General features: G+C 41.3%; 1 protein-coding gene across 1 annotated transcript in view; it reads right to left on the bottom strand.

The window, feature by feature from the left end:
• IL23R (interleukin 23 receptor) overlaps positions 1-19661 on the bottom strand; it is an 85149-nt gene that overhangs the window by 25251 nt on the left and 40237 nt on the right. The window contains exon 7 of the mRNA XM_009210427.3: positions 12630-12786. Within this exon, the coding sequence (XP_009208691.1) occupies positions 12630-12786 (157 nt within the window). The remainder of the gene's footprint in view (positions 1-12629; positions 12787-19661) is intronic.

The raw sequence follows: 19661 nt of genomic DNA, 5'->3' as shown, positions 1-19661 counted from the left end.
AACTTCTGCCTCCTGGGTTCTAGCAATTCTCCTGTCTCAGCCTACCAAGCAGCTGGGATTACAGGCGCCTGCCACCATACCTGGCTATTTTTTTTGGTGTTTTTAGTAGAGACAGGATTTCACCATATTGGTCAGGCTGGTCTCGGACTCCTGACCTCAGGTGATCCACCTGCTTCAGCCTCCCAAAGTGCTGGGATTACAGGCGTGAGGTACCACACCTGGGCAAAACTGGGAAATTTATAAAGAAAAGAGGTTTAATTGACTCGCAGTTCCACATGTCTGGGGAGGCCTCAGGAAACTTATAATCATGGCGACTGGAGAAACAGGCATGTTTTATATGACGACAGGCCAGAGAAGTGCAGAGCAAAGGGGGAAAAGCCCCTTATAAAACCATTGTATCTCATGAGAACTTACTATCACAAGAACAACATGAATGTAACTGCCCCCACGATTCAATTACCTCCCACGACTCACGGGGATTATGGGAGCTACAATTCAAGATGAGATTTGGGTGGAGACACAGCCAAACCATATCATCGACCATGGGGCAAAGTGTGTTTTGTCATCCTTTTAAAGTGACCGTTTAATGAGTATTAATTATATCGCAGGTAACATGCTAAACTTTACACGTTTTTTCTCATTTAATCCTCACAACAACCCAATCACACAGACAATATTATTGTCCTCATCACACGGATAAGGAAACAAAAGAGTAGAATGGATAAATAACTTGCTCAGAGTTACATAGGTAGAGAGTGAAGAGTGGAAATTCCCATCCAGTTCTGACATGTAGTCTGTGCCGATCTCATTAAATTAATAACTCACTTCCACAGCAGGATGGCTCAGGGTGGGCAGCAGAGTCAGCCCTGCAAACAGCCTCTCCCAGGATGAGACTTAGCATTGCTTCACTGAGGGCTCGCCATGGTGTGTTGGGGCTGCCCGGCCTTGTGAGGCTCTCAACCCCACAAGCCCTACTGTGCTAACCCATTTAGCACTGATGCTTTAAATCTTCTAGCGTAGAGTTATTTTCTTCTTAAAACTGACTACTTTCCTTTATTACTCAAGTAATACATGCTAATTACAGGATGCTTGAAAAGTATAGAAGGGTATGGAGAAGATAACACAATTTTATATTTGTTTGCCAACTAGAAACTATTATTTTAAAAAAATATGTTAACAGTCTTTTGTGTATATCGGTAGCCTAGTGGAGATCATACTCTTAGTAAATGTTTTGTCTTGCCTTTTGTATTCAATTTTTTTTTTTTTTTTTTTGAGACAGAGTCTCACACCATCACCCAGGCTAGAGTACAGTGGTGTGGTCTTAGCTCACTGTAACCTCTATCCCCTGGGCTCAAGCTATCCTCCAGGCTCAGCCTCCTGAGTAGCTGGAATTACAGGTGCACGCTACCACGCCCAGCTAATTTTTGTACATTTAGTAGAGATGAGGTCTTGCCATGTTGGCTAGGCTGGTCTGAAACTCCTGACCTCAGGTGATCTGCCTGCCTCAGCCTCCCAAAGTGCTAGAATTACAGGCATAAGCCACCACACCCAGCCTTATTCAATATTATTTAATAAAAATTTCCTCATTGTATTAAAAATTGTTCAAAACATCATGCTATGATGCTATGGCTAGTTAATATTTCATCATGTTTTACTGTATTTATTCAATCATACCCCTACAGAGAAACTGTATAGCTCAGTGGTTTCAAACACCAACTGCACACTCAAACAAAACTCAGTCCAAGTCCCGGCCCTACCAGATGGAGTTCCACGGCCCTGGGCAAGTTGTTTAACCTCTCAGTGACTGTTTCTTCATTTGTAAAATTAGATAAAAGCAGTGAGGTCATGAGTTTTGATGAGACAGTTCATATCAAGCACTTAGTACCATGTTTTACACAAATAAAACCTTAATCAGCATTAATTATTGTTATTGTTGAACTTTTAGACTGGTTCCAAATTCTTACTATTATAATTAGGTTTTGGATGTATATCATTGTACATAAATTTCCTTTCCATGGATTATTTCTTAAGGCCAGATCTCTACAAGAGGAATTACTGAGCCAAAGGGTGTAGACATCTCTGAGGTTTCTTGATTTACTTTTGCGCTTGCCAATCTTGATGTTGAAACCACACTAACCAAGACCTGCATCATAAAGGCTTTGATTAGAGCAGACACATGAACTTTTCTGGACCTTTCAGGAGGTTCTAGATACTCAAGAAAGAGGAGTCATATTAAAGGAGACAAAGGATTTTTTTTTTAAATCATTGAAGATTCACCCCACCCTCCCTCCTATTTTTCTCAAAACACAAATACCTTCTTTTGGTTTCTCTCTTTCGAATCTCCTTTTAATAATTCAGCTGTTTCACAGCATTTAAATGCCATTTCTCCAAGCCAGGCCAGTTTAGCTCTGTGGTCAGAATTCAACATTATCGGGCCAAGGGTAAAGAGTTGAGTATGTCAATTAGAAAGGCAAAACTAATGCCAACATATCAAATAGGCACCAGAAACCCAGGGCAGGGAAAACGATGTGTCAGAACAATTTCATTACCACATCTTGAAAAACAAGTCAAGCAATGAATCATTTAGTGGATTACAGTGTCAGCGGTGCATATAAGGGTAGCAGGGTACACATAGACATATTCAAGGGTTTATCTTCCTTCCTATATTCCTAGGCTGTAGGTACTTGGTATGTAGCGAGAAGGTAAGAAATCTACATATGGCAGTTACATTGTTAAAAAGAAAGAAAAAGAGGAGGAAAAGGCAAAAAGCAGTAGCCACCCAGGAAATTTTTCTAAATGACAAGGACCATACAGAGAAGGTCTGATGTCAAAGTGTAGCAAAACTCTATATGAAACAATGGACAGCTTCCAAGTCTACACAGTGGTCAACAGATTCCTCAGAAGTACACCCTTGCTCTCCAGGCATAGCATGCTCCAATCTGAATAGTCTAGTGGACATTTGCCATGTTTTATTTGGTCAGCACTAGGATATACTTCTTTGTGGGCATCCTAAAAAAGCCGAGAGGCAGTAGGGCTACAAGCAAATGGCCTAAACCTCACCAACCAGATGCCCCTCCCCTAACACCCAGGCTGTGAATGTGGACGGGGTGACACAGGGCTGCAGGAAACCACTTAGAATCCAATGTGGGCACCATAGCTGTATCCAGGATACAGTGACAGTGGCACCAGGGCAGGCAGTGGCAGTGATCAGTGTCAGCTGCAGGGTCCTCGCCAGACTTTTCCTAGGCTGTGATTTTGGCTGTGGTTCTGGCTCCTGCTCTCACTTGGATCCTGCTCATGCCAATTCTGCCAGGCTTTCTACAGATTTTCAGCTACCTTTCTAATCATTCTCTTTCTGCTTAAGAAAACCAGGCTTGATTTCTTTTGCTTACACCTAAGCACCCTGACTAGTAAAAACTGCAATTGGTGGTAGTGGTTGGGGAGGTAGGGAAATGTAGCAGGACAAATGATGGCGTCATAAAGATGTCTGTGACCTAATCCCTGGAATCTGTGAATAGGTTACTATAATATTATGAAGTACATATTTTCTGCTTTTCTGGCATACAAGTTCTAAAATCCTCAGAATGCCCAAAGTGATAACTGTTATTTTGTATGCTAATGAGTTGATTAGTGGCTGGCAGCTCCTATGTAGCTTCAGGATGGGGGCTATTCAGAGGAAAGATCAAGGCATGATTAGAAGGTTGGGGTTTTTCAACCCATCCCCAACCTCCAAGAGGGGAGAGGGGCTGAAGGTTAAGTTGATCACCAATGGCCAGTGGTTTAATCAATCATGCTTACGTAATGAAGCCTCCAGAAAAACCCAAAGGCTTAAGTTCTAGGAGCTTCAGGAGAGCTGAACACCTGGAGGTTCCTGGCAGGTGACGCACCTGGAAAGCCTATGGAAGCTCCATACCCCTCCCCACATGCCTTGCCCTCTGCCTCTCTTCCATCTGGCTGTTCGATTGTATCCTTTGTAATGCTGTTTGTCATAAACCAGTAATCATAAGTGTTTTCCCAAGTTCTGTGGGACATCCTAGCAAATTGATCAAATCAGAAAAAAAGGTCATGGAAACAAACCCTAACAAACAAACCCTATAGCCAATCAGATGGAAGTATAGGTAACCACCTATTACTTGAGACTGGCATCTGAGGTGGGAGTTGTAGGATCTGACACTATGTCTAGGCAGGTAGTGCCAGAGTGAATTAACTTAGAGGACACCCAGCTGGTATCACTCAAAGAATCTGCTAGAGAATTTGTTGCTGAGGGGGAGAAATCCCCACACACATGTTGGTAACCAGAGGTCACAGAAGTGACCTGTGTTGTAAAAGTACTGTACAGCAGGAGAAATTGAGTTTGTCCTTTCTAGTCAGTTACCTTATAAGGTAAAAGGGAATTGAGAGGGAGTGGCTATCCTAGATGATATGGGTTGATCCAGTAAAATCACAAGAGTTCTTATAAGCAGAAGGGAGAAGGGTGAGAGTCAGAGAAAGAGATTGGAAGATGCTATGCTTCTGGCTTTGAAAATGGAGGATGGAGCCATGAGATGAGGAATGTAAGTAGCCTCTAGAATCTAGAAAAGGCAATGAAACTGATTCTGTCCTGCAGCCTCCAGAAGGAGCATAACCCTATTGACACCCTGATTTCAGTCCGGTGATTGTGATTTTAGATTTCTCACCTCCAGAACTACAAGATAATAAATTCGTGTTGTTTTAAGCTATCAAGTTTGTGATGATTTGTGACAGTAGTAATAGGAAACTAATACAGAAGATGATGACTTCAAGAAAAAGCATAATCATAGGCTAGGCATGGTGGCTCCTGCCTGTGAGTCCAGCACATTGGGAGGCCAAGGTGGGCAGATTGCTCAAGTCCAGGAGTTCAAGACCAACTTGGCAAATATGGTGAAACCCTGTCTCTACAAAGAAAAAGAAAAAAAAAAAGAAAGAAAAATAATTAGCTGGTCATGGTGGTGCATGCCTGTAGTTCCAGCTACTTGAAAGGCCAAGGTGAGAGGATTGTTTGAGCCCAGATCTCGTGAGCTGAGATCACACCACTGCACTCCAGCCTGGGTGACAGAGAGAGACCCTGTCTAAAAAGGAAGGAAGGAAGGAAGGAAGGAAGGAAGGAAGGAAGGAAGGAAGGTTGGTTCTTTTTTCTGTACTAATAGGTTGCAAACTTCAGGGAAATTACAGAACTCTTCTGAATTGTTTCCTATTCTGCAGGAACTAGGTGGTTTATTAGAGGCAGGACCTGAAGAAGGTTAAATAAATCCAAATGAAAAGTGTAAAGTGATTAGTATTTCAAGAAACACTGTGTCTGTTTAACATGGGTTAGTAACCAAGAGTCTACAAGTTCAGAACCCATCGCTATGTGGACAATTCACAAATCTCTAATTACAAATAATAAAATGTTTGAAAAATACATTCTGTGCGGCATTATCTAATTTGCATTATATTTAATAGCACCAATATTTAGTTCCATTGACATAATATTTGCTTTTTCCCTTTTAGCCACTTAAAAACCTGAAAAATTAATGAGCATCTTTAAGGAGCCACTGGCAGTCCAACAACTAATACTGTTTTGTGAGAGGAAAGCAAAATGTTTAATATCTTGCTCACACTTGCCTTCCTCTGGAAAACTGTCAAAGAAAAAAAAGAGCAATATGATTTATCTGGGAAACTTTTCTATGGCAAGTAGCAATACAAGCAAGTTAATTAGTCATCGTGAAATGTGACTGCCCTTCCCTCAGGCCTCTAACCTGTTATTAAAGGGATTATAGAACCTGTATCTTTTCTTCGTTAAAAAGGGACCTATATTACAATGCAGAATTGAAAAAGATACCTGGCTAGCCATTGTTTTTTCACCTTTTTAAAGTCAGTAGTAGCAAATGTAGATGACTGACTTATACATTTTCAGTGTTGGTTTTCTACACTGACAAATTGTCTTTTCCCCTTTGGGGCTCTTTCTGCACTGCTGAAAAACCCCAGGATAACAGTGGCTATCAAGATTGGTGGATCAGAAGCTCTAACTTCAGCAGCTCTCAGTGGTTCTCATGATCTCAGCTGAAACCTCACATCCAGAGACAGGGTGCATTCTAGGCAGAAGAGGGTCATGTGTGATGTGATGGTTAATTACGACAACAGTCCTGTATCCTGTGCTTTGCGGGGTTCCTGTAACACCCAGGTGGACTGGGGTGGCCAGTGACTCAGGAGAAACAGGAAACAGAGAGGGGACCAGATAGTACTAGAGATAATGGCCTAAGATTCTCACATGCCCACCCTTTTCTGTCCCCCAAACCACTACTACTAAGGCTATGGTGATACAGACAGGAAACAGGAAAATACTGAGTAAATGAGGGTGGTTCCCTGGCAGAGGTCCCACCCTCAAGCCTGGACACCCACAGCCCTAAATAGAAGCAGGCATTCTTGTTTTCATGCCCAAAAGTTGCCTTTTGGCCCACTATGCCCTGCTATCCTGTAACCACATAATAAACTCCAGACCCCAGGTTCCAGAAGCAGACAGAGAGATAAACAGAAGAGCAGAAGAATGACAGAATGGCTCGGCAGAGAAGGAGAGAAGAAAACGAGAATCTGAATGCCAAGAGAAGTTCGGTTGGGGACATTCGGAGAGGAGATCAGCCACTGGACAGCCAAACTCCAGGGGAAGATCATCTTCCCACTCTATCCCCCTTCCCGTTCCCTATCCATTCCTCTGAGAGCCACCTCCACCACTCAATAAAACCCCCACATTCATCCTTCAAATCGGTGTGTGACCCGATTCTTCCTGGACACTGGACAAGGACCTGGATACCAAGAGGGCACTGAGCTGGTTAACAGTTAAGCTGTCTACGGACAGCAAAGCTAAAATAGTGCACTGTAACACATTTCATTTGGCCTTTGGGAGTCGCAGACATCCACCCCTAGATGCTACTGTGGGGCTGAAGCCCCAAGGTGCTCGCCCCAGCTCCTATACTTGCCCGTTTGTGTGCTCCCCCTCCCATAAGGGATGTGAGCAGGTGCCTTGGCCAAACAGATGAGCCACAAGATATGCGACAGGGGTCAGGGAACTCTCCCATTTCAATGACTTGGGCGATCATATCCACACTGCCTTTCTGTCCACATTTTCTGCCCATTCCCTATATTGTTTTTTATGATGACACTTCCCTCTCTTAAAGAGTGTGTCTGACCTCTACAGCAATGGTTCTTACACGTCACTGCAGATGTATCACTTGGCAAAGGGCTCAAGAATCTGTACTTTAAGAAGTGCCCAAGCATTCAGGCCAGGCACAGTGGCTCATGCTTGTAATCCCAGCACTTTGGGAGGCCAAGGCAGGGGGATCATTTGAGGTCAGGAGTTCGAGATCAGCCTGGCCAACATGACGAAACCCTGTCTCTACTAAAAATACAAAAAAAAATTAGCCAGGTGTGGTGGCACATGTCTGTAGTCCCAGCTACTCAAGAGGCTGAGGCAGGAGAATTGCTTGAATCCAGGAGGCGGAGGTTGCAGTGAGCTGAGACGGTGCACTACGCTCTAGTCTGGGTGACAGAGCGAGACTGTCTCAAAAAAAAAAAAAACAAAAAAAACCCAAAACAAAAAAAAAGTGCCCAAGCATTCTTAATGTAGATTGTCCACAGACCCTCCTATGAGAAACAGTGCTTTCTAGATGGCCCATAACTAGCTGGTAAAGCACATGATGAATTGCCCATGATGGTCCTGTCTTGGCTAAGACCACCTTTTTAACCTATCCTTTATCCTCATCTCAGACTGCCCCTTTCTTACCTATCTATCCGAAACCTCCTGTAGTACTATGGTTTCATTCTCAGCACCTATCCCAAATCTGCTTCCACATCTTGTATTCATGCCAAAGTAGCAGTAGTCAATAGCATCTTCTGGTTCTTTTCTCATGCATTTGCATTTCCATAACAAACACTGCATTAGAAATGAAGCTCTGTTGGCATAGTTTTATTACTAGCTAATGTGCAGTGAACGATTTTGTTTGGCGGGCAGATGCAGGACCCTACTAGGTCTCTTAGGAAGGAGACTAGCAGAGCTATAAATAACATGGGTGCTGGAATCCCATAGCTTGAGTTAGACCCTGGCTGTACCGTTTACCAGCCTTGTAATGTTTGGCAAAACTGCTTGGGCCATATGGTCTTCATTTGTGCAACTGGGATAATAATTATACTCCTTTTATAGAGCTGCAGTGATAAATAAAGAACAATTCATATGTAAAATGCTTATCAAAATGCCCAACACCTAGTAAGCATCCAATAAATGTTAGCTATTTTTATTTATTATCCTGAAGTCACCCCGGGATTCAGTCTGTTAATTGGTCTCTTGCTATTATACCAGATAGAATAAATGGGTATTCTGGAGGATTGATTTTCTTTTTCAGCATAAGGCTTTGTTTGTCCTATTAAAGTCTAAACACTCTAAGTAAAACAAACAAACAAACAAACAAAAACAGAATAAGTCATTGAACTTGATTATAAGTGAGTTCATTTCTGAGACCAGGTTTTTAATGGCCAAGCCAAGCACTATTCAGAGGGAAAGCGATGCAAAAGAATAAGAATGCTGAGGCTGCAGGACAAGCCATGCCCACTTTAGGATTTGTCCTCTGGTCTTAGCTGGGCAGAATTTTGCAAACACATTGTATTGAGATGAATCAATTCAGTAATACACATGTCAGAATTTTAGAGACTAACTCAGGAAAGTCCTGCTTGGAAGAGGCATTATTGCCTGGGCTGTGTTTCTACATAAATAAACCTTTAAGTACTGGAAGAGTCTGGCTGGCCAAAAAACCTCATTATCAAACAAGTTGGTTAAATAAAGAATTACAGCAATGATATCATTTTATTTTTTCAATTGTGAGGCAATTCACTCTTCAGCTGTGAAGTCTGATTCTTACTGCTTTTATTTAGATCTTTATGTATGATGCAATGTAATTTATATAATTATTACGCTTGATTTTTACTGTGTGTCTTCTCCAGAAGGAAACTTCTCCAAGACAGGGAATTTTGTTTCCTTTGCTCACTGAGGTTCTGCAAGGATCTAAAAATGCCTAGCACATGGTAGAGGCTAAATGAGTATTTTGTGAATGACTGTCTTTTCAGAGATCCCTTTTTAAAAAGCAATCAATATTAAAGATTCGCTAAAAAGCAGTTTGACAACATACATCAGCATCTTAAAATATGCCTAACTCTTGATGCAATAATTCCTCTTTAGAACTAAAGGAATAAAGACCATTTATATACAAAGCTATGCAAAGAAGTTTATTGATAATAGATAAAATGGAAATGACCTAGATGTTATTTAAGCAGGGAAATGCCTAAATAAATTATAGTACATACATAAACAGGAATGCTGTGCAGCCATGAAATCAGTTTTCAAAAACTTAGCAGGGTAGATTAAGTAAGAAAACCAGGATATAAAATAGTATATACACCATAGCCCCACCCATTGAAAAAATGCATAGGAAGAACTAGTATTAAATTAAATAAATGTAAATAGTGGGTATTTTTAGGTTGCACACTACAATAAACTTACATTGCTTTTACACACAGAAAAAAAGGTACATTTCCAAAGAGATTTAATATGAGCACTTTTCCTAACATACCTTTACTGTTTCTCATGTAACGTGTCTTAGAAAGGAATTTGTACCAAGAGAATAGTCTATGATTTCTCTTAGCTAACATGTTAAACTTTGATAAATCCAAGTTTTCAGGGGTACTTAATTTTAATTGGTAATTTTGTCTCTTAAGTGATTTTTCTCCTTAGGAAACAGACTTTAAATTTAAACTGGGTGTTCCTATTCCCTTCTACCTGAAGCTTAAGACTTTTATCTTTGTTTTATTTATTTATTTATTTAGAGACAGAGTCTCTTTCTGTCGCCCAGGCTGGAGTGCAGTGGCACGATCTTGGCTCACTGCAACCTCCACCTCTCGAGTTCAAGAGATTCTCCTGCCTCAGCCTCCCAAGTAGCTAGGATTACAGGCACCTGCCACCATGCCCGGCTAATTTATGTATTTTTAGTAGAGATGGGGTTTCGCCATGTTGGCCAGGGTGGTCTCAAACTCCTGACCTCAGGTGATCCGCCCGCCTTGGCCTCTCAAAGTGCTGGGATTACAGGCATGAGCCACCACACTCGGCCAAGACTTTTATGTTTAAAGAAGAATATTTGTAGTCCTATACTTAGAACACTTAAGTAAGCTGCTCCTCTGCTTCCCTGAAATTAAAGAATGAAATTGCTAAGGGATGGTGGGGAAAATGCACAGTATTTTTGACACTGGGATTAAGAGCCTTATAATCTACCAACTGAGCTAGCCAGGCAGTTCAATATTTTGAATAAGAAAACTTTTGTTATAGTTTAGGTGTCATTACCCACTAGCAATGTGCTGGGATTACAGGCATGAGACACTGCACCTGGCCAAAGTATTTCTAAGATTTGGGCAGTAGGAGGTACCAGAAGAGCTTTGACAGCATAGTCATGCTAGCTTATGCTGCCGTCGTACTAATTGTAGGCAGCCATCAATATTTCATAATCTTGCTAGGCAGTTATAGAGTTCATTAAAAAATAATTGGCTTATCAACTACAATTCCAGAATGTTATAATAATGGTGCTATTCATGCTGTGATTATAATAAAGTCCTTCATTTCTGAAAAGAAAATGTTCAATTAAAAACTAGCTTTTATAAAAGAGTACCGATACTGAGTAGGGAGACATCTTTAGGTTAGTGGGGCCATTAGTACTACTACAATTACAATAGATTCATTTTATTATTCGCTTCAACTGAAGTCATGATTTCGAGACTAAGACTGTCCAATATGGTGAATGGCCATCAGTAAATGAATATAAGCTAATAATATTAGGAGTAGGAAAATATCTGAAGATAATAAATCAGCTAAATCCTGTTGATGAGAAGAGAATTAATTCTGTGTTTAAGAGTTTTAACTTTCTGATTGCTTTGCTTTGCATATAGTAGATAACGTTTATCGGTATGATTGTTTGGTGTCTCTTTTAGGAGAATATGTTCTGAATAATATTTTCTGAGATGGAGTCTCACTCTGTTGGCCTGGCTGGAGTGCAGTGGTGTGATCTCGGCTCACAGAAACCTCTATCTCCTGCCTCAGCTTCCTGAATAGCTGGGATTACAGGCATGTACCACCGTGCCCAGCTAATTTTTGTATTTTCAGTAGAGATGGGATTTTGCCATGTTGGCCAGGCTGGTCTCAAACTCCTGGGCTTAAGTGATCCAACTGCCTCCACCTCTGAAAGTGCTGGGATTACAGGCATGAGCCACCACACCCAGATTATATTTATCAATACATGTTCTTAGCTTATTGTATGGCTCACAATTGCCCAGGATGTCACCCAGGTTGGAGTTCAGTGGCGTGAACATGGCTCACAGCAGTCTTGACCTCCCAGGTTCAAGTGACCCTCCTGCCTCAGCTAGCATGGTAGACTGCATCTGTAGTCTCAGCCACTTGGGAGGCTGAGGCAGGAGGATTGCTTGAGCCCAGGAGGTAGAGGCTTCAGTGAGCTATGATCAGAGCCTGTTTAGATAAATAATTCTTCCTGTAGTCCCAAAGTAGTTGGGACTATGGGCGTGGGCCACCATGCCCGGGTAATTTTAGTTGTATTTTTGGTACAGATGGGGTCTCTCTATCTTGCCCAGTCTGGTTTTGAACTCCTGGGCTCAAGCAATCTTTCTGCCTTGGCCTCCCAAAGTGCTGGGATTACAGGTGTAAACCACTGCACCCAGCCTCTCAGGTGGTTTTTATGCCCAGGAATGTTTGAGAACCATTATACAAATTACAGTAAGCCTTAAGAAAATCAAATCAAAATAACAATTTAAATGTTACCATCTGCCCTAGAATAGTTTTGTCAATTTTGGTCGAAGTTAAAGAGAAAAAAATATTTTGTAGTTTATTTTGTTTTTGTTTTAAACTTATTTATATTATTATTATTATTATTATTATTATTATTATTATTAAGACCAAGTCTCGCTCTCTTGCCCAGGCTGGAGTGCAGTGGTACAATCTCAGTTCACTGCAACCTCCACTTCTCGGGTTCAAGCGATTCTCCTGCTTCAGCTTTCCGAGTAGCTGGAATTACAGGCACCCGCCACCATGCCCAGCTAATTTTCGTATTTTTAGTAGAGACAGGGTTGCCCCATGTCGGCCAAGGAGGTCTTGAAGTCCTGACCTAAGGTAATCCACCCACGTTGGCCTCCCAGAGTGCTAGGATTACAGACATAGGCCCCTGCACCTGGCTGTTTTAAACTTTTTTAGGAAACACAGTCTTGGTCTGTCCTCCAGGCTAGAAAGCAGTGGGATGATCACAGCTCACTGCAGCATCAAACTCCTGGGCTCAGGCAATCCTACCACCTCAGCTTCCCAAGTAGCTGGGACTACAAATGCATTCTACCACCCAGGCTAATAATAATTATTATTTTTTTGTACAGACTAGGGTCTCACTACATTGCCCAGGCTCATTTCGAACTCCTAGGCTCAAGCAATCTTCCTGCCTTGGCCTCTCAAAGTGCTGGGATTAGAGGTGTGAGCCACTGAGCTCAGCAGAAAAGATACATAAAGAAAAGTCCAAGAGAATAAAATATATAAGTGCACTCACCTGTTTCAGGTGTTTTATGAAAAAATGGTGAACTCCAAGCCTGCCAGTACCTTTTGCCTGTTTCTTGACATCTCACTTGAAATATGTACTTGATGTTTGGCTCCAAGTAGAATTCTGACTGTTGCACATATGTAAAATTGGTGTCAAATTCTTTAACCTAAAATGGACGGATAACAAGAATAAAATATGGTGTGCTTTTAAAACAGTTATTTTATTTAGCGGAAATGTATGGAACACCTATTATGTTCCAAGCTCTCTTCTAGACTCTAGGAAAACAAAGTGTTCTTTATATAAAACATGACCATACATAACCAAATACTGTCTCAAACATTAAAACTGAAATACACACTACTTTCCTTGAGATGGAGTCTCGCTCTGTTGCCCAGGCTGGAGTGCAGTGGCTTAATCTCGGCTCACTGTAACCTCTGCCTCCCAGGTTCAAGCGATTCTTCTGCCTCAGCCTCCCAAGTAACTGGGACTACAGGCGTGCACTACAACACCTGGCTGATTTTTTGTATTTTTAGTAAAGATCAGGTTTCATCATGTTGGCCAGGCTGGTCTTGAATTTTTGACCTCAAGTGATTCGCCTGCCTCGGCCTCCCAAAGTGCTGGGATTACAAGTGTGAGCCACCGTGCCCAGCCCACACTGCTTTATGTTTGACAACTGTCTCAAATCTTGAGAAAGTCCAAATATAATATTATATATATATTTATATGTGTATATGTATATATTTATTTGTGTGTGTGTGTGTGTATATATATATATATATTTTTTTTTTGATAGGGTCCCACTCTGTTGCCCAGGCTGGACTGTGGAGTGCAGTGGCTCGATCACAGCTCACTGCAATCTCCACCTCCTCCTGGGCTGAAGCGATCCTCCTGCCTCAGCCTCCCAAGTAGCTGAGACTTCAAGCATGCACTACCATGACTGGATAATTTTTTATTTTTTTTGTAAAGACAAGGTCTCATTATATTGCCCAGGCTGGTCTCCTGGACACAAGTCATCCTCTGCTTTGGCCTCCCAAAGTGTTGAGATTACAGGAGTGAGCCATCATGCCCAGTCTTAATTTTGGAATATATTCTTAATTTTGGAATATATTCTTTTAATGGGGTGGAGAAATGGTAGCTGATAGCACCTGTTTGAATTTCCCTCTCCCCTGCAGCTGGATATTTAGATCAATAATTCTTCCTGAATGATGAAATAATTTTACTCGCTAATGGTGACTTTTAGAAAAAAATACCTATAAGCTAAGCTGTAAATTGGTCCTCATTGCAGGTTATTGCAGATTCTATAAGGCCCGATAATATATATACACACACACATATATGTATATATCTATATATATGTGTGTGTATATATATGTGTATGTGTCAGAGAAAAATTAAAATATTAAGAATGTTGAACTGAGAAATCCAACGGAGGATAAAGAAAATAGCTGAGGGATAAACACAAAAATCTTTTTTTCCCTGGAGCACTACACCCTGCTATAAAACAATGAAAAATGAGCCCCAAACAAGCTGTTTCAGTTGGCAGAAAGAAACCAAGGCATTTGTACAGCATCTTCAGTATGTTCTAGTAACTGATTTACCGGGAAAAATGAAGCATGATTGAAAGGCAGACATAAAATATGTCAATATGTCTAGAAATGCATTTATGCAACAACTAGGTGAAAGCAGTTATCAGATACTCATGAAAGAGAAAGTTAGAACGATTGAGATTTAAAAAAAAAAGAAGAATGAGGTATCAACCTCTCTCAGGGATACTTCCATTTAAAACCCAACCTTAGCATTAATCTTTAAAACCTGCAATGCACTAAAAATGTAAAATTCATGGAAATATTTGTTTGGGGATGTCATCTGCCCTAGAATAGTTTTGTCTATTGAGAGATGACTTATGGAAACTCTGAATGATATTTTTCAAATTCTGCATGAAAGATATCATTCAGAGTTTCCATAAGCCATGTCTCTATTCATGGCCCTGGAAATTTTCTGCAATGTTAATATAACTGGAGAGTGTCTGAGGTCTCCTGGGATCTAGAGAAATTTTACCTACTGTGCCAAAGATTTGACTTTCAAATGCACTCTGCTTCATATTAGTGTCTCTTGTAAGGAAGCTGTTATTCTCCAATATGCTTCTTACCATTACATTTATAGATAAGTCCTCTCGAAGGAAAGAAATACCCTAAAGTATAGCCAGAATTCTGAAATAGTCAGAAGAATGTTACGGAACTGTTCTCAGTTGTTTAAACCATGAGACAAACCAGGTGGCTGCTTAGGGCCCTGCAAGTACAACATGATACCCCAGGATGATATCTTTGGAGGCTAAAACGAATATTGAAAAAGCTGGACTTAATTGAACACCTCTGTAAATAATATAATTTAAAGAGTGCAAGAAATTTTGAAATAAGTCAATTTCTACTTAGAGCCTCAACTCTGAAGGTTGGGGGTCATTGAAACTTAATGTTCATCAGTTTGAGATCTCTCTTTTCTTAGGTTAAATATAAGTTCCTGGGAACATCCTTGGGTGGAGGGAAGAAAAGTCTCCAATACAGTTAGAGTTCTATAATCCCTCTACCCTTCCCAACTATCAGTGTGGGACATGGCACAGGATCAGAGGGTCCTTGGTAACCCACCAGTGTCTAAACCCTTGGTTTCTCCCTTTACCCTACAATCTCCTCCTCTTTCTGCCCAGGTAATTTTTCTCTAGTGTTTGGAAGAGGAGGGAAATGGGGTGGTGACGGGGAAACTTATTTGTGACTAATCATATGTTCTTCCACATTTTCTGTCTTATACCAACTTTTAGACTTGGAAATGCCAAAGCCAAGGATTTGTCTTTGCTATCTGTATGCTGTTCTATCAGCCCTTCCAAGAAAAGAATAAATACTTGGTTTTGTGCGGCCTAAGTTAAGAATGGTTTTCTCATTTTTAAATGGTCGAAAGAAAATATTTTTAAAAGACTACTTCATGATGCATGGAAATTATGTGAAATCCAAATTTCAGTGTCCAAAAATGAAATTTTATTGGAACAGACTATGCCCATTCATTTACATAATTGTCTAAGACTGCTTTCACGCTACAAACACAGAGTTGAGTAGTTGAGACAGAAATCTTATGTTCTGCAAAGCCTAAAATATTTACCATTTGGCCCTCGAGTAAAAAGTTTGCTGAGACCCTGGTGTAGCTTAATTAGAGAAATGAGTCACCAATAATCCACTTACTTGAACACATAGCTAAGATTTCTCTGCCTCTGTCACTAAAATTGGACACCATTAAAGACAAATAATAATAATAATGATAGTAATAGCTAATGTTTCAATGAAATGTTTCATGTAGCTAATGCTACATGAACTTGACATTATAAAAATCAATAGAGATGCAAAAAATGATCATGGCACATCCCTGCCTTCCATGAGTTCATAGTTAAAGAGTAGAGAAACAGAAGTGTAAACAGGCAAGTATATACAATGTGGCAAACGCCCCTGAAATACAGTATATGGAAGTAGGTGTGGATTGCTGTTTCCAACGGGGAGCTCAATTTTTGACATGAATTTGAGGGGCCTAGGAGACAGCCCATAAAGATACCAACAAATAGCTAGAAATGTAGGTCTGACTTTCATGAGAGTTGGGAGGGCTCCAAGTTCTAGCCTACATACAGGTGTAGCTGAGGCCTTGGCAGTAGGTGAAAGGAGTAAGAAAGAGAGGAAACAGTGAGATGGTAGGTATGAAGGGAATGCCAATGTTTAGGGAACTGGCAGGAGAAATAATTTACAAAGGAAAGAGCATCCAGAAATACTGATAGAAGACTAACACATTCTTGAAATGGGAAAACCAAGAGGAGAGACATTTTCAGGACAAGGTGGTCAACAGTGTCAAATGCTAGAGTAGGATGAAGACTGCCAAGGTTCTTGGTCTTTGTTGTTTGGAAAAATGCTACCATCTTCCTCTCCTCGCACGAACTGGTTCCAGCAGCAGGTGGAGAGCCTGATGACATTTTGAGGTGGATTGCAATAGCCCTGGTAATTTCCCTGCCATATATCCTGTCCCTTTACTATGTAGCTTTGAACATTCTCCCATTCTGGCTCTGGTTTGCCCATGTGGCTTACTTTGAGCCAGCAGACATTGGTGAGCCTGATACAAGCAGAGGATTGAAAGACACTGGAGAGATTGGGTGTAGGTGCTCTTGCCCTCTGCCATCACCATAAGGAATGCCCAGGCTAGCCTGTTGATGCAGAAAGAAGACCGGGAGACATGTAGAAGAGAGCTCATGAAAGACATAGGAGTGAGCCAGCTGAGCTGTAAACACATGCCCAATCCCAGCAAGCTCAATTTAGACCAGCTGGGCCCCATTGACAGTGAGAAATAAAAGTTTATTGCTATATGTCACTCCAGTTTTTGCGGCAGTTTGTTACACATTATTGTAGCAGTAGATAGCTGATATACCAATCCCTCTTATTTCATGTAAATAGGAGTATGTAATAAACTAGAAAAATGTTTAGAAAATAGAAAGGAATTATATCACCAGTGTCTCTGAAAAAAAGTTTTCAGAAGCCAACTGTTTTCTAGTTGAAACTCTTATTCTCTGCTCCCCCTGGTGGTGCTACATAGGCCATCTTGGTAACAGGTACATTTGAGCTCACTTTTCAAAACCTTCTCTTTGTCAGAAGTGGCAAATGGAACAGAAAGAATATGCGTTATCTCATCTGCTCTTCATAACAATCCTTTGTGACAGGTAGTATTAGCTCCATTATATAAATAGGGAAATAGAGTTTGAAAGAGGTCAAGCCAGATTTTTTTGAACTTATACCATCAGTAACTAAGTGTCTCTCACAGACTCTACATCACTTTAGGGACTCGATAGATTATCAGAAAATGAAAAGACAGGTTTCAAACCAACTTTGAAAAGCTAGTTATATTTTGTAATCAAGACTACATAGTAGGTGGTTTTTCTCTGTTTATTTTCTTTCTTTTTATAGAGATAGAGGTCTCACTATATTGCCCAGGCTGCAGTGCAGTGGCTATTCCAGGTGAGATCATAGTGCACTACAGCCTCAAACCTCTGGCTCAAGTGATCTTCCTGCCTCAGTCTCTCAGGTAGCTGAATATAGCCTTGTGCCTCCCCCCGCCAACTGAGATTTATTTTCTTCTTGCTATCTCTGAGCCTTTACTAAAATCTGTATCTGTTCCAACCCGGTGGTCCAAGCTAGACTGCTAGGGAATTCAGAAGGGAGAGAGGTGAATGAGGTTAGAGCAAGATGTTTGTAAATGTTCTCCCAGGGGCAGTTGTGTCTCCAGAGACAAAATCTGAAGCTTTGACCTGGAACCATCTCTCAAGAGATAACTACAGTCATGTGTCACTTAACAATGGGGCGATTTCATCATTGTACGGACATCACAGATTGTAATTACACAGGTGGTATAGCCTACCACACACCTAGGCTATATGGTACAGCCTATTGCTTCTAGGCTACAAACATATAAAGCATGTTACTGTACTGAATCCTGCAGGCAATTGTAATATAAATCACTAGGTGACAGAAATTTTTCAGCTGCATGATAAGCTTATGGGACCACCATCATATATGCCATCCATCATTGCCTGAAACATGGACTGCTGCGTGGCACATATTCTCCTTGCCTCATCACCTAATTCCCTTAGATACTTCACAATCCGTATGTACCTTAGCTAAAGGGGCTGAAAAGCACCCTCAATACTGTGACTTTCAGGTGGATTCCTTTGCTCTACTATCCCTGCTGCATGGCTCCCCTAGAGGCTAGAGAGTAACATTACTAGCTAGCATTTAGTGAACAATTACTCTATTCCAGGCTTGTAGCTAACTTTTTACATCATTGGATCCCCTTTCCCCCAACAAACAGATGAGGTAAGTGCTTATCTTATCCCCATGTTATGTGTGGGAATAATGAGGCACAGAGAAGATAAGAAACTTGCTCAAGATTGCATGACTAGGCCAGGCGCAGGGGCTCACTCCTGTAATCTCAGCACTTTGGGAGGCCGAGGGGGGCAGATCACTTGGGATCAGCCCGGCCAACATGGTGAAACCCTGTCTGTACTAAAAATACAAAAAGTAGCCAGACGTGGGGGCTGGCGCATGTAATCCCAGCTACTAGGGAGGCTGAGTCAGGAGAATTGCTTGAACCCAGGAAGCGGAGGTCACAGTGAGCCAAGATCACACCACTGCACTCCAGAAAAAAAAAAGAAAAAGATTGCATGACTCAGCTAGGAGCAGTGGTTCATGTCTGTAATACTAGCACTTTGGGAGGCCGAGGCCGGACGGTTGCTTGAGCTCAGGAGTTAGAGACCTTGACACTAGCCTGGGCAACATGACACAACCCTGTCTCTACAAAATAATTTTTTAAATTTAGCTGGGCATGGTGGCATTCTCCTGTGGTCAGCTACTCAGGAGGCTGAGGCAGGAGGATTGCTTGAGTCCAGAAGGTCAAGGCTGCAGTGAGCTGAGATTGTGCCACTGTGCTCCAGCCTGGGCAGTAGAGCAAGACCCTGTCTCAAAAGGGGAAAAAAAAAAATAGACTGCATGACTAGAAAGTAGCAGAGCCAGGCTTTGAACTCTAGAGCCTGTGCTCTTGGCCACAAGGCTTTCCTGTCGCTTTGAAGTAAACCTCCCACCTCCAACAGTATCTAATGGAGGTTGAAGTGGTAGAAGAGACCTGTAATCTTTGGTATCCTCCCACTCCTCTTGACTCTGACTTTCCTGTCTTCCTACAGAAATGCAGAGACAACACTTCATGCATGACCCAGATGAAATTGATAGTAGCAAATGTAAACAAAGCTTCATTCTGCTACAGTGCCTTGGCTTCAGTGATCTGGATAGAAATGGTAATTCACTTTTTCTGTGTTAGCGGTTGTGTTTAACGGAAACATGGTAGATTGACTGAGGGAGTCATGAGTTTAAAAAAACTTAAAAAAAAATAATGATGGAGGAGAGAGAACCTGGCTTTGGATTGAAACCTATCTTTTCATTTTGTAAATATTTATTTGGTCTTTGAAGTGATGTA

Source organism: Papio anubis, chromosome 1, assembly GCF_008728515.1.
Source record: "Papio anubis isolate 15944 chromosome 1, Panubis1.0, whole genome shotgun sequence".
NCBI classification, from domain to species: domain Eukaryota; kingdom Metazoa; phylum Chordata; class Mammalia; order Primates; family Cercopithecidae; genus Papio; species Papio anubis.
The sequence above is the reverse complement of the archived record's forward strand: the minus strand, read 5'-3'. Positions and strand labels throughout refer to the sequence as shown.